At 50.8% G+C, this 15,146-nt stretch overlaps 1 protein-coding gene across 1 annotated transcript; it reads right to left on the bottom strand.

Annotated features, from left to right (window-relative positions):
* Positions 1-12,657: 12,657 nt before the first annotated feature.
* GPR119 (G protein-coupled receptor 119) lies at positions 12,658-13,644 on the bottom strand. The gene has a single exon (XM_065410247.1). The coding sequence runs from the start codon at positions 13,642-13,644 to the stop codon at positions 12,658-12,660; it is 987 nt and encodes a 328-aa protein (XP_065266319.1).
* Positions 13,645-15,146: the final 1,502 nt, after the last annotated feature.

Below are 15,146 nucleotides of genomic sequence, written 5' to 3'. Positions count from 1 at the left end.
ACAGTTCTGACCCATTCTGTCTAGCATGGAGTGTGCTGCTGTCTGAAGGGGACATAGCTGTCCAAGAAAGGGCATAAAAGGCAAAGAGGGAGTGGGACTGTTCAGGGCGGGGTTGGGGGGCGGTGTTATGACAAATGTCTGTATTATTTCTTATTCATATTATGGGTGACCCTGTTTCCCTTTTCAGTTTGCTTCTATGACCTGCCTGAATGCATAATCAAATCAAAGCAGGCTGTCAAAAGGAGTTAAGCAAGCCAGGAGGTAAAACAATGATACAGGTAAGACAGTTTCTCAGGTACCCGCTTCAAAGGAGTTACAGCAACAATAGCTGTGGGCCAACAGTTTGGAGAAGAACCTACCTCGCTGGCACCATCCAGATTAGGCCCTACAATATCATTTAAGAACTTTGTTCTAGCTCACACACCATCGCCAGTACCAGATTTCTGTAGGCTAAATGCTCCTTTCCGTTACATCTGTCCTTCCTTATTGCCTTCTGTAACATTGCACAAGGGTAACTGAGGAAGCATAGACATGGATTGAAATGGTTATTAAAACACAACTGTACCCATGCTCCACATTCCAAAGAAAGACGCATTCCACAAAAGGAATAAAATCAAACTTATTTGAAAAGTATTTTCACTGTCTGAAGCTAGCTAAATTAGCATTTCCGAGTCCATCTGATACCAGACAACCCTGTCAAATGACCCAAAATAAACCCAAGAGTTGCAGAATGCTAGTGGTGAAAGGACTCTCTCAAGTAAAATCTTTTGAAGTTCCTAAAATAGAAAGTTTGCTCCAAATCCCTGCACATGTCATCTGTCCAATGATGAGGTTATTGCTACGACCTGGTTACTTGACTCAGTAAGCAGCGATAGCGCATTTTCTTTTTGTTGCAAGATTTTTGCTATAAATATGAAATCTGCATTGGCAAGTGGTGGTCTTTGATACTGGAAAAATGTATCTGCCGTTCTCAGCAGTCATGAAAAAAATCTCTTGATCACATCTCATCTTTCTAGACATGGAAAAAACTGGAGGGGAGATAAAACTATAATAAGACAGTTGATCAATATAATCGGTGTATACTTAGTGCAGAAACAAAACACTGGTGCAATGGTCTGCATAGACTTGTAGCTCTTATTTGGACACCTGCTGTTCAGAATTTGGCTTTTCAGGGCCATTTGGTAATGGAAACTTTCTTGTGTAGAGTTGATGGGCATGTTTGTTGGCATATGAAAGAACACCTGCAAAGAATAACATCAATTGAGACCCATATTCATTACCTTAGCCCTGGTCTACACTATGAGTTTAGGTCGAATTTAGCAGCGTTAAATTGATTTAACCCTGCACCCGTCCACACGACGAAACCATTTTTGTCGACTTAAAGGGCTCTTCAAATCGATTTCTGTACTCCTCCCCAACGAGGGGATTAGCGCTGAAATTGACTTTTCTGGGTTGAATTTGGGGTACTGTGAACGCAATTCGATGGTATTGGCCTCCGGGAGCTATCCCAGAGTGCTCCATTGAGACCGCCCTGGCCAGCACTCTCAACTCATATGCACTGGCCAGGTAGACAGGAAAAGCGCCTCGAACTTTTGAATTTCATTTCCTGTTTGGCCAGCGTGGCGAGCTCATCAGCACAGGTGACCATGCAGAGCTCATTAGCACAGGTGACCATGCAGTCCCAGAATCGCAAAAGAGCTCCAGCATGGACCAAACGGGAGGTACTGGATCTGATCGCTGTATGAGGAGAGGAATCCGTGCTATCAGAACTCCGTTCCAAAAGACAAAATGCCAAAATATTTGAAAAAATCTCCAAGGGCATGAAGGACAGAGGCAATAACAGGGACCCGCAGCAGTGCCACATGAAACTTAAGGAGCTCAGGCAAGCCTACCAAAGAACCAGAGCCCCAGACATGGCGCTTCTATGATGAGCTGCATGTCATTCTAGGGGGTGCCCCTACAACTACCCCACCCCTGTGCGTGGACTCCGTCAATGGATTCTCATGCAACAGGGATACGGATTTTGGGGACGAGGAAGATGATGATAGCGCACAGCAAGCAAGCGGAGAAACCGTTTCCCCCGACAGCCAGGAACTGTTTATCACCCTGGAGCCAGTATCCTCCCTCCCAACCCACCCAAGGCGGGCTCCCGGACCTTGAAGGCGGAGAAGGGACCTCTGGTGAGTGTACCTTTGTAAATATAATGCATGGTTTAAAAGCAAGCGTGTTTAATGATTAATTTGCCCTGAAGACTTGGGATGCATTCACGGCCAGTACAGCTACTGGAAAAGTCTGTTAACATGTATGGGGATGGAGCGGAAATCCTCTTTATCTCTCTGTGTTATCCTCAGGAGAGTGATATCATTCATGGTCACCTGGTTAAAATAGGGGAATTTTATTAAGGGGACATTCAGAGGTGGCCGTTCCTGCTGGGCTGTTTGCCTGTGGCTGAACAGAAATCATCCCCGCTGTTAGCCATGCGGTGGGGGGGAGGGGTGAAGCAATCATCCCAGAGAATTGGGTGTGTGTGTGGGGGGTTAGTTGGGTCTGTGTTGCACGTTAACCCGAAAACCGCAGCCCCTCCTTTTAAATGGCCAACCCAACGGGTGCTTGGTATGGGAAATGAGGGCGCTGCTGTTTGAAACCATTCCCACATGTTATGAAGGTTAAAGAAGCCAAAAGACTGTGGCTTACCATGTCTGCCTGCAAGCTGAATTCTGTTGCCTGCTGGCCCTGCGTGTGTGATCTCTCACACCAAACCGGCAGGCCTTAATATAAGAGGCAAAATGCGACCTTGTAAAGAAAGCACACGTGCTATGTAATGTTAACAGCTTGGTTCACCATGAAAAAGTCTACCCATTGTTCTCTAAAACGTGTCTTTTTAAATACTACTCTCCCTTTTTTCCTCCCGCAGCTGCAAATGTTTCAACGCTCCCCGTATCATCTCTGTCCCAGAGACTAGTGAAGATTAGAAGGCGGAAAAAACCGCACTCGCTATGAAATGTTCTCTGAGCTCATGCAGTCCTCCCACACTGAAAGAACCCAGCAGAATGCGTGGAGGCAGACAATGTCAGAGTGCAGGAAAGCACAAAATGAACGTGAGGAGAGGTGGCGGGAGCAAGAGGAGAGGTGGCGGGATCAAGATGATAGGTGGCGTCAGCGTGATGAGAGGAGGCAGGAAGCAATGCTGAGGCTACTGGAGGATCAAACTGATATTCTCCAGTGTATTGTTGAGGTGCAGGAAAGGCAGCAGGAGCACAGACCACCGCTGCAGCCCCTATGTAACTAACCGCCCTCGTCCCCAAGTTCCATAACCTCCTCACCCAGACGCCCAAGAATGCGGTGGGGGGGCCTCTGGGCACCCAACCACTCCACCCCAGAGGACTGCCCAAGCAACTTAAAGCTGGCATTCAATAAGTTTTGAAGTGCAGTGTGGCCTTGTCCTCCCCTCCTCCCCCACCCCACCTGGTGCTTCCCTCCTCCTCCACCCTCCCAGGCTACCTTGGCAGTTATCTCCCCATTTGTGTGACGAATTAATAAAGAATGCATGAATTTGAAATAACAATGACTTTATTGCCTCTGCAAGCGGAGATCAAAGGGGCGAGGTGAGGGTGGGTTGTTTACAGGGAAGTAGAGTGAACCAAGGGGGCGCGTTTTCATCAAGGAGAAACAAACAGAACTTTCACACCGTAGCCTGGCCAGTCATGAAACTGGTTTTCAAAGCTTCTCTGATGCGCAGCGCACCCTGCTGTGCACTTCTAACAACCCTGGTGTCTGGCTGCGCATAATCAGTGGCCAGGCGATTTGCCTAAACCTCCCACCCCACCATAAATGTCTCCCCCTTGCTCTCACAGATATTGTGGAGCGCACAGCAAGCAGTAATAATGATGGGAATATTGGTTTCGCTGAGGTCTAACCGAGTCAGTAAACTGTGCCAGCGTGCTTTTAAACGTCCAAATACCACCATTCTGCACTTGCTCAGCCTATAGTTGAACAGCTCCTGACTACTGTCCAGGGTGCCTGTGTTTGGCTTCATGAGCCATGGCATTAAGGGGTAGGCTGGGTCCCCAAGGATAACTATAGGCATTTCAACATCCCCAACAGTTATTTTCTGGTCTGGAAAGTAAGTCCCTTGCTGCAGCCATTCACACAGACCAGAGTTCCTAAAGATGCGAGTGTCATGTACCTTTCCCGGCCATCCCACGTTGACGTTGGTGATACGTCCCTTGAGATCCACCAGTGCTTGCAGCACCATTGAAAAGTACCCCTTGCGGTTTATGTACTGGCTGCCTTGGTGCTCTGGTCCCAAGATAGGGATATGCGTTCCGTCTATCGCCCCACCACAGTTAGGGAAACCCATTGCAGCAAAGCCATCCACTATGAGCTGCACATTTCCCAGAGTTACTACCCTTGATAGCAGTAGCTCAGTGATCACATTGGCTACTTGGATCACAGCAGCCCCCACAGTAGATTTGCCCACTCCAAATTGTTTCCTGACTGACCGGTAGCTGTCTGGCGTTGCTTCAGGGTGGGGGAAAGCAAGTCACAAAGTTCCATGAAAGTGCCCTTACGCATGCGAAAGTTTCGCAGCCACTGGGAATTATCCCAGGCCTGCAACACTATGCAGTCCCACCAGTCTGTGCTTGTTTCCCGGGCCCAGAATCAGCGTTCCACGGCATGAACCTGCCCCATGATGTCCAAATTGCCAGGGCCTGTGCTTTGAGAGGTCTGTGTCCATGTCCTCATCACTCTCGTCACCGCGCTGCCGTCGCCTCCTTGCCTGCTTTTGAAGTTTCTGGTGCTGCATATGCTGCAGGATAATGTGTGTGGTGTTTACAGTGCTCATAACTGCTGCGGTGATTTGAGTGGGCTCCCTGCTTGCTGTGTTATGGCGTCTGCAGGAGCGCAGGAGAGCAAAGTGGCAGCAGAAGCGGTCGTTCGATGATGATGGTTTGCAGCCCTACTGCACCGTCTGCTGCCAGCAGCACCCAGGACACAACAGCGGCGGCTGAGCTGAGCGGGCTGCACGCTTGCCGTGGTATAGCGTATGCGCAGAAAAAAGGCGCAAAACGATTGTCTGCCGTTGCTCTCACGGAGGGAGGGGCGGGGCGACTGACGACATGGCTTACAGGGAATTAAAATCAACAAAGGGGGCGGGTTTGCATCAAGGAGAAACACACACAACTGTCACACCGAAGCCTGGCCAGTCATGAAACTGGTTTTCAAAGCCTCTGTGATGCGCAGCGCGTCTTGCTGTGCCCTTCTAATTGCAAACAGCCTAGTCAGCTAGACCTCACCGATGTCTGCCAGGAGCACCCATGTCTGTCCAGGCGCCCCTGACTGACCTCACCTATTGTTTGCTGTTGCTTTCACGGAGGAAGGGAGGGGGGCCTGATGACATGTACCCAAAACCACCCGCGACAATGTTTTTGCCCCATCAGGCATTGGGAGCTCAACCCAGAATTCCAATGGGCGGCGGAGACTCCGGGGATAGCTGTGGGATAGCTACTACAGTGCATCGCTCCGAAAGTCGACGCTAGCCTCGGAACTGGGGATGCACTCCGCCGACTTAATGCACTTAGTGGGGACACACACAATCGACTGTATCAAATCGATTTCTAAAAAATCGACTTCTATAAAATCAACCTAATTTTGTAGTGTAGACATACCCATAGAAAAACATTCAGAACTTCCTGATTGACCTTTTGGCATGAGAAATCAGAGGTAAAATCTAATCCATGGTGAATGGGTCAAGATATTACTCAGTCATTCATAATTGCATGCCAGATATTAGTCACATGGAACAAATGGCTATGATTATAAGATTTGTTTCCACAAGATCTGGAAAACAAGATGTAAATGTGGAAAGCCACGAACACTTGATGTTTGTGAAACTGGATGATTCAGGTGGTGCAGGTATGATGGAAGCTCTTTTCCAGAAGTTAAGTGAGATGGAACTGCCTCTTGCAGACATGGAAGGGCAAGGTTATGACAACAGAGCTAACACGAACGGAAAGAATAGTAGAGTACAGAAACAGATGCATGAGCTTTACTCTAGAGCAGTGTTTCTCAACCTGTTTGGACTTAAAAAAAATCATGACCCTCCCCACTAGAAAAAATTGCTCTCCCCCTCCCCCCAATTTTAAGCTCGAGGGTCGGGGCTTCAACCCTGTGCAGCATGGGGCTCGGGGCTTTGGGCTTCAGCCCTGTGTGGCCCAGGGTTTCATCCTTAGCTGATGATGCAACACTGGTTGGTACTTCTGGACCCAAATCTCGAGCAGAACCAAGATCCATCCCTGGACAGAAGCTTAATTTCAGTTTTCAGTGCAGCTTAGTGGTGTGGCATGATATTTTATTTGAGGTTAAAATAGTGAGCAAGACTTTACAAATGGTAGAATTTGATCTGCATCAAGCAACTGAACAACTGGCAGTTCTATGAGGCTTCTTGCAAAACTGTTGGTCGGATCAGTTTTGAGCAGAATTGCTTTGCATAAAAGGAAGATTTGTGGTAGAGATCCACATCTGAAGCCAAAGGAAAAAGACTCAGTTTGATTACAAGGCTTGCAATTGTCGACCCTGAACTTCAAAGTGAACTTATTTTATCAAGTAGTCAATACTGCCATATAGTCGGTCGGGGAAAATTTTTCTCAACTTCAACAACATAGCAAGTTGTGCTTTGTATGAAATATTGAAATTGTCTTCAAGCGGTCCTGAGGTGTTGTTTGAATGGTCCACTGATCTCCCGTTTGCCCTGATGGATGACGATACAAAAGATATAGATGCATCAGAGTTATGTGATGAGTTGAAGGTGCTTGCTCACAGCGTGGAAGCTAAGGCAAGTCCTAAACAAGTGCTGGAATACATTTGCCGCTGGAATAACATGGCATCCGTTTTTCCCAATACATTTATTGCCCTGTGTATTCTTCTGACAGGCTGACAGAGTCAATGCCTGCTGCAAGCAAACTGTAACTTGGTGCCCAGGGAGAATGGGGGACAGGCTGTCATGTCTACCTAGGGGCTTGAGCATGGATGGCGGGTATCATAGGCTGGGAGAGGCTGTGCCTCCCCAAACAGCCAGGCATGCCCCCCCCCACTCTCTCCCCTTCCCACTCTGCGGCTCCTGTCCCCCTGTGTGATGGCCCCGGCTTGGACTGGGGCCGTGCCTCCCGCCCTCCTGGCATTTTGGGGCTTGGAAGGCTGGGGCCATGCTACCCACCTGCCCTCCTAAGCATAGGTAAGAGAATATGCATATAGGTCTCTGTCTTATGTTTAAATCCACTTTTGGAGCAAAATAAATCATGCTTTATTTTGGAGTAACTGTTTCTGTATCACTGCATACTAGTAGCCCATGTCTACGGGGACTCCAAGAGGGGCATGGATGAGGCAAGGCCCTAGGCTCTGCGTTGGTCCATTCTGTGGTACAGCCTGGGCAAACCTAGCCCTCTCAGCACAATCCTTCCCAGGCTCCCCCAGGTGCTGAGCCCCAGCTCTGCCCCATTATGCGACTGTGCCTACGTGGGTAGCCTAGCCTAGGAAAGCAAGAGCTTGGGCTGAATACCAGTCAGTGAGTCAATTGTGGCTGGGCAGCTGTCTCCACAGGGAATGGCTGGAGGCCTGGCAGTGAAGTTGATGCAGAACACTGGCAGTCAGCCAAAAGGGAAATGTCTGCCCTGGTGGGGGGAGAAGCTAGAAGGGAGCCAGTGCCTTCTCCAGCTTGCTTTTGCCATGATTCATTGGGTCCAGGCTCCCACATCCCACACAGGAGCTGGGGTTCATGTTGTTTGTCTCCAGCGGGATTAGCTGTGTTGTCTCACGCCTCGTCTCCTGCTGCCATTTCCTAGCCAGGGTTCTAGTCTTTCGGCAGTCCCTGTGGATTGTCTCACTTCCTCACGGGGCTTTGCAGTGCCCCCCCAGTTAGTATCACCTGCAGATTTAATTACTGAGCAGCTGATTTCATTACTGAGCAGCTGGGTTCTTTCTCCAGGTCACGAATGCAGATGTTAAGCATGACTAGTGCAGTAGCGTAGCTGGGGGGGAGCGAGGGAGTGGCCGCTCCCCCACTGAGCACAAGTGGTGCCTTGTCAATTTCTTGGCACCTTTTTACTCACCCAGGGGAGCGATTAAAAAAAAAGGCGCCACCCGCTGCGGCGCTTTTATTTTACGCACCCGGCGGCGCTCCGGGTCTTCGGTGGCGCTTCGGCGGTGGGACCTTCACTCGCTCCGCGGGTCTTCAGCAGCATTTCAGCAGCGGGACCTTCAGTGCCACCGAAGACACCCGGAACAAGTGAAGGGCTCACCGTCAAAGACCTGGAGTGCCACTGGATGAATAAAAGCGCCACAGCGGATGGTGCCTTTTTTTTTTATTGCTCCCCCTGTTCCCTCCACCTGGCTACGCCACTGGACTAGTGCTAACCTGATCTCCAGGGCCTGGCTTGGGAGTGAGGCAGAAGAGTGTTTGCTCTCTGAAGGGAAGACAGACCCTCAGGGAGGAGTGTAGGGTTGCCATCTTTCTACTCACACAAAACCGAACACCCTTGCCCCGCCCCTCCTCGGAGGCCCTGCCCCTGCCCCACCCCTTATCTGAGGCCCCTCCCCCTGCTCACTCCACCCCCCTTCCCTCTGTTGCTTGCTCTCCCCACCCTCACTCACTCGCTCATTTTCACTGGGCTGGCTCAGTGGGTTGGGGTGCAGGAGGAGGTGAGGGCTCTGGCTGGGGGTGCAGGCTCCGGGGTGGGGCCAGAAATGAGGAGTACAGGATGTGGGAGGGGGCTCCGGGCTGAGGCAGTAGGTTGGGACGTGAGAGGGGTGAGGGCTCCGGCTGGGAGTGTGGGCTCTGGGGTGGGGCCAGGGATGAGGGGTTTGGGGTGCAGGAGGGGGCTCCAGGCCCCAGGCTGAAGGATTTGGAGTATGGGAGGAGGCTCCAGGCTGAGGCGGGGGTTGGGGTGTTGGAGCGGGTATGGGCTTTGGGCTGGGGATGTGGGTTCCAGGGTGCAGCCAGAAATGAGGGGGTCAGGGTGAGGGAGGGGGCTCCGGGCTGGGGCAGGGGGTTTGGGGTGTGGCGGGGAGATGAGGGCTCTGGCTGGGGGTGTGGGCTCTGGTGTGGGGCCGAGGATTAGGGATTTGGGATGCAGAAGGGGACTCTGGGCTGGGGCTGAGGGGTTTGGAATGTGGGACAGGGCTCTGGGCTGGGGCAGGGGGTTGGGCCGTGGGAGGGGGTCGGGGTGCAGATGGCACTTACCTTAAGCAGCTCCTGGAAGCAGTGGCAGGTCCCCCCTCTGGCTTCTAAGACGAGGTGCAGCCAGGCGGCTCTGCGCAGTGCCCCAGACGCAGACACCGCCCCAGCACTTCCCATTGGCTGCGGTTCCCGGCCAATGGGAACTGCAGAGCAGCGTTTGGGGCAGGGGCAGTGTGTGGAGCCCCCTGGCTGCCCCTACGCATAGGAGCCGGAGAGGGGAAATGCCGCTGCTTCCAGGAGCCGTGCAGAGCCACGGCAGGCAGGGAGCCTGCCTTAGCCCAGCTGCGCCGACGACCAGACTTTTAATGGCCTGGTCAGTGGTGCTGACTGGAGCCGCTAGGGTCCCTTTTCGACCGGGCATTCTGGTCGAAAAGCGGACACCTGGCAACCTTAGGCTGGGCCTAACTGAAACTGGGCTGGAGACTGAAGGGCTGAGTTTTCTCTTGACAGACTTTGTGCTGGCGGTAATATGCTGAACGGGGAATGTTTTGAGTATCTGGCCCATGCAGACTTTTTTAAGGGCGCCTGAGCTAAGGCAGGCCTCAAAAGAACCACACTTGACCAGAAGGGGGTGCTACAGGGCAGGCACACCCTTTGACAACCCCACAAGCCAGAGCTTGGTATAGATTAGAAGTTCCCAAACTTTTCTTATTGCGTACTGCCTTCCAGCTCTACCAGCTTCCTGCGTACCCCCTTCCAGCTCTACCAGCTTCCCGTGTACCCCTGTCCTTCTCATCACTGATACTTTGTGTCTTCTTCTTAACGCTACCTGTCTTTAGCCATCTGCCCCATTTCACTGTTACGTACAGATATAGTTACAGTGCAATGTATATAACAACACCCCCCCCACACACACACACACAAAACCCTGACTCAGTTCTGAGCTCACTTAGACTGGACAATTGCTGGGTAACTGAACCTGCACTGTAAGGTGATTGGAAGTGAGAGCTCTGTATGTCAGTGTCTCTGTTTTCTCATTGGTACAGCTTGAAGTAAATTAACTACTGTATTTTATGTAACAAATTCCCACAGAGTTTTAAACCTTTGTCTGAATAGCCTATTGTGAAAATGCGATAAATAAAATAATAAATAAATAAAACCGTCTGTGACGGGTTGGGTCACAGAAACCCCTTTGGGACTGCCACCTGATGTGCCTAGACTACCTCTGAGCCTGTTTTCCCTGCCAGCTTGGGACTTCAGTGCCCTGCCTGATTTGAGCCAGACATGCTTGCCTGCTGCAAACACCGATCCAAGTCTGAACCACGTCCGCCACAAGCTGCAGGCTTAACTGAAAACAGCTTAAGAAGTGCTCCTATCTCCAACACTCAGGTACCCAGCTCCCAATGGGGTTCAAACCCCAAATAAATCCATTTTACCCTGTATAAAGCTTATACAGGGTAAACTCATAAATTGTTCGCCCTCTATAAGACTGATAGAGAGATATGCACAGCTGTTTGCCCCCCCCCCCCCCCAGGTATTAATACATACTCTGGGTTAAGTAAAAAGTGATTTTATTAAATACAAAAAGTAGGATTTAAGTGGTTCCAAGTAATAGCACACAGAACAAAGTAAATTACCAAACAAAATAAAAAAAACATGCAAGTCTAAGCCTAATACAGTAGGAAACAATGCAGGTAAACCTCAGAGATGTTCCAATAAGCTTCTTTGACAGACTAGCCTCCTTCTAGTCTGGGCCCAATCCTTTCCCCAGGTACAGTCCTTGTTCCAGCTCAGGTGGTAGGTAGGGGATTTCTCATGACTGCAACCTCTTTTGTTCTGTTCCACCGCCCTTATATATCTTTTGCACAAGGCGGGAATCCTTTGTCCCTCTCTGTGTTCCCATCCCTCCTTCTAAAGGGAAAAGCACCAGGTTAAAGATGGATTCTAGTTCAGGTGACATGATCACATGTCACTGTAAGTCTTCATTACCCACTACCCAGCACACAGGTACACAGGAAGACTTACAAGTAAACAGAGCCATTACAACCAATTCTCCTGGTCAATGGGAGCCATCAAGAGTCCAAGACACCATTAATGGCCCACACTTTGCATAATTACAATAAGACCTCAGAGTTATACTTCATATTTCTAGTTTCAGATACAAGAACGATACATTTATACAAATAGGATGACCACACTCAGTAGATTATAAGCTTTGTAATACCTTACAAGAGACCTTTTGCATGAAGCATATTCCAGTTACATTATATTCACACTCATTAGCATATTTTCATAACATCATATGGAGTGCATCGTCACACCCTCCATTACACAATTTCTCCTGCGTACCCCCCCAGAGATGTCTCATGTACCCTCAGGGGTACATGTACCCCAGTTTGGGAATCCCTGGTATAGATTCTCTGCTCCAGCCCCCTCCCTCCATTCATGTGGGAATGATACATTTTAAAAATGTCCAGATTTGCTTGCAGAGGATTATTCTGCACTGGGCCAGGCCTTCTCAGCCATGTTCTGTGACCTGTCCCTGCCCACACAGTCCTCACTGACCCCTCCCCAGCATATTACGCATGCCAGCCTTGGTGATGCAGGGGCGGGAAAAGGAGTGAATGGCCCAAGTGAGCGGTTCCCCCTGCCCTCCCAAGCTTGCAGTTTGGGTTTCAGCTGCTCTTTATTGTGTCTTCCCTTCCAGGCAGGTGCTAGCTAATGGTGCCAGGTTTACTGGCCTGCCTCACTCAGCTGCCACCCACTGCCTAGAGGGCAGGAGGAAACATATACAATCCCTGCCAAAGCACACCTGCCTGTGCCAGACTGAGCCCCAAGCTGTGGGTCTTCGCTGTGTGTGCTTTTTGTGATTCTCTGGGTAAAGAGCAGAGCTGCACCTGGCTGTTTTCTCATGTCATCATTTAATTTTCATCTGGGTGATCTGAAATAACCTCAGCTCTGGAGAGCAGGATACAGCACCTGCAGGAGACTTCAAGTCACCCCAAGGAATTAGCTAGGAAGCAGCCGTGACAAGGGAGGTGTGTCAGTGGTGGAAAGGGGTCCTGAGCTGACGGTGCGAGGCTGCTGTGACAAAGGCCTGTTCTGAGCTGGGCTGGGCCAGATTCAGAGGACAGAGGGTCCTCTTGCCCAGTGTGGGGAGGCTGCACCAGGGGCTGCACTTAGCTTGGGGAACCTCGCTTTACAAAGGGCCAGAAGAACTTCAGAGGAGGTGACCAGCCTGATAGTGGGAGCAGAGATCTGCTGCAGGGCCCGGAGTGCATTTAACCAGAGAAGTGGTACCTGGGTGGGTTGGCAAGGGGGACGCTCGCTTGAAGAGTATGTCTGCACAGCAGCTGGAGGAGTAATTCCTAGCTCAGACATACATCCAAGTGATAGTTCTGCTCAAGCTCGGTACCCTCCGAGCCTGTGACTCTACCAGGGGAGGAAGAGGAGAAAAGCCCACATCTCCTTTCCTTACCGTATCACTCCTGGAACTGTGGGTGGGATATGGCACGAATCGGTGCTGGACCCCTGCTGGGAACCCGAGGGCCACTCTCCATGTGGAAGAGAGGGAAAACTTTCCTCTTCACGCACAAGCACAGCTGGTAGATCTGCAGCCGCACCTCCTTCTGCCAGTAGGCATAGATCAGTGGGTTCAGCAGAGAATTGCAGAGTCCCAGCAGCCATAGGTACCTCTCAATGACATCATACGGGAGGCATTTCTGGCACACAGTCTTCACAATGCTAGCTATGAAGAAAGGGGACCAAGACAGCACAAAGCACCCAATGAGAATAGCCACAGTCCTCACGGCTTTCATGTCACTGGTGTTATGAGGCGAAGGACTGTTCCCCGACAGCCCAACCTGCGCCACTTCTCGGATGTGCTGTACGTGCAGAGAGGCAATTTTCAGGATGTCACAATACAGGTAAATGAAAATGAACAAAGCTGGGAAGAACCCGATACAGAAGATAGTGAGCATGTATGTGGGCCGGAAAACCCCAAAGAAAGTGCACTTCCCCTCGTAGGTCTGCTGAAAGCCCTGCACTATTACTGGTAGAAAGCCAATAAAGCAGGCAGCCAGCCAGAGACCCACAATGCAGGCACCAACTACCAGGCCACTCATAATTCGGAAATACTGGAAAGGTTGTTTAATGGCCAAGTATCTGTCAAAAGTCACCATGATCATGGTGAGTATGGAGGCAGCTGAAGGGGAGATGATGAAGGCCATCCTCAGGATGCAGAACATCTTCGGTGTGGGGTGCCTGTGTGTGGAAAGCTCGTCTGTGACCAGCCCGGTGATTGTGATGCCAACCAAAAAGTCTGCAACCGCGAGGTTAAAGACAAAATACAGCCCTGTGCAGCCATTCTTCTGGATCAGCCGAAACAAAGCAACAGCAACAAGTATGTTTGTAGCAATAATGAGAGAGGCCAAAACAGCAAGAACCACTCCAAACGCAAAGCCATCCATAGCTAATCTCTCACCAGGGCATGGCAGGTCCAGCCTTACTGACTTGACTCCATGGTGTTCCCTGGGCTTGCTACCGGAACCACAGCTCAGCTAGGAATCCCGGGGAAAAACATGTCCTGGAGAAACGTCAGACAGTCACTGTGCAATGGTCCTGGGCTCAGCTAAAAGAGCTGACTTGGAAAGCTCAGTGGATGTGGGTGTACTTGTCTCCTTTCTGGTTAGGGAGCCCATAAGGTTGAACCGTGCCTATGTATCCCCAGCTGTCAGCCGACAGGAACTGCAAGGTGCATGCTGCCAGCAGCAGCCAGTGACCAGGTCTAGTCCCTCCCTTTCAGGAACCCAGTTACCAGACAACTCCGGAGTAGGGAGGGGGAAATGCTCTCGCTGCTTTCCAGGCTGCTCTGACAACCAGCTGGGTGGCTCAGCATCCCATCTGCATGCATAGCATCACCCCAGGGGTTGGCGGACTGCAGCAGGCTGTGCAGAGTCCATGCTGGGTCTGACGAGAGCAATCATAGTGACCGATCCCGCCAGGAGCTCCAGACAGGCAATGCCAATGCTGTTTTCCATCCAGGACAATCACCCAATCCTTTGTAGTTATTGTTGCACACCCCAGCTCATAACTCAGACATCCCGTGTGCCCCCTCCTGGCCCCACAAATCCAGGATGCCTCCACATGCTGCTGCTGTTTCTTCTCCAATGTCTTTAAGGTCCGTACGTTCCTTTCTCCACCCACAGCTAAAGCTGCTGGAATCAACGGGTGCTGGGAGATGACCAAACAATTGTTATTACAATTCATTGTTTTTACAGCACCTAGACATGGGCTGGGCACTTTCCAGCCCCCTCAGAAAGCCACGGCCCCCTACCCCAAAGAGCTGGCCAGCTGCATTTGGGGGAAAGGGACAAGGTGTGGAAGGACAAAGGCTGCAACATCAGGGTAACAAAGTTAGGCACATGAAGATCTTTGTGAAACAAGAACTGGATTCTGCTGCCCAGCTCCCTGGAACCAGACTTTGGGGTTGTCATGGTTCCCAAGGTAACTGCACCTCTGACCGCTTCATGGCCTCCGTAAGGGCACCCCCACTGTTGTCTCAGGCCATCACCTTTCTCAGGTTCCTGGCGGGATCTCTCAGCCTCTCCCTCCAGACTGGGGCCTTAGGCTGCAGACTTCCGCATTTCACTGTGATGAACTCAGCAGGGCTGGCTTCAGCTCAGCACCTGCCGTCCTGTTCTGCCAGGGGCCATGATAGGGTAAACCAGTGGCCAGCCAGCTCTCAGGAAGCAAAGTCCTATTTTATATTCAGAACAAAAGCATGACAGAGAAGATATCTTAAAAACAATACAGAGCCTATATGCAGGGCTGGCTTATGGGCATCTCCCATCTTCCACCTGGAGGCTCTGGCAGGTTTCTGAGTAGGTCAGGTCCTCCCCAAGACCTGCCCCTCCAGTCACAGTCTTACAACCATTCATGGATCAAGGGTGAGTGACCATCTCCATGACAG

This window comes from Emys orbicularis, chromosome 9 (genome assembly GCF_028017835.1).
Source record: "Emys orbicularis isolate rEmyOrb1 chromosome 9, rEmyOrb1.hap1, whole genome shotgun sequence".
NCBI classification, from domain to species: domain Eukaryota; kingdom Metazoa; phylum Chordata; order Testudines; family Emydidae; genus Emys; species Emys orbicularis.
The sequence above is the reverse complement of the archived record's forward strand: the minus strand, read 5'-3'. Positions and strand labels throughout refer to the sequence as shown.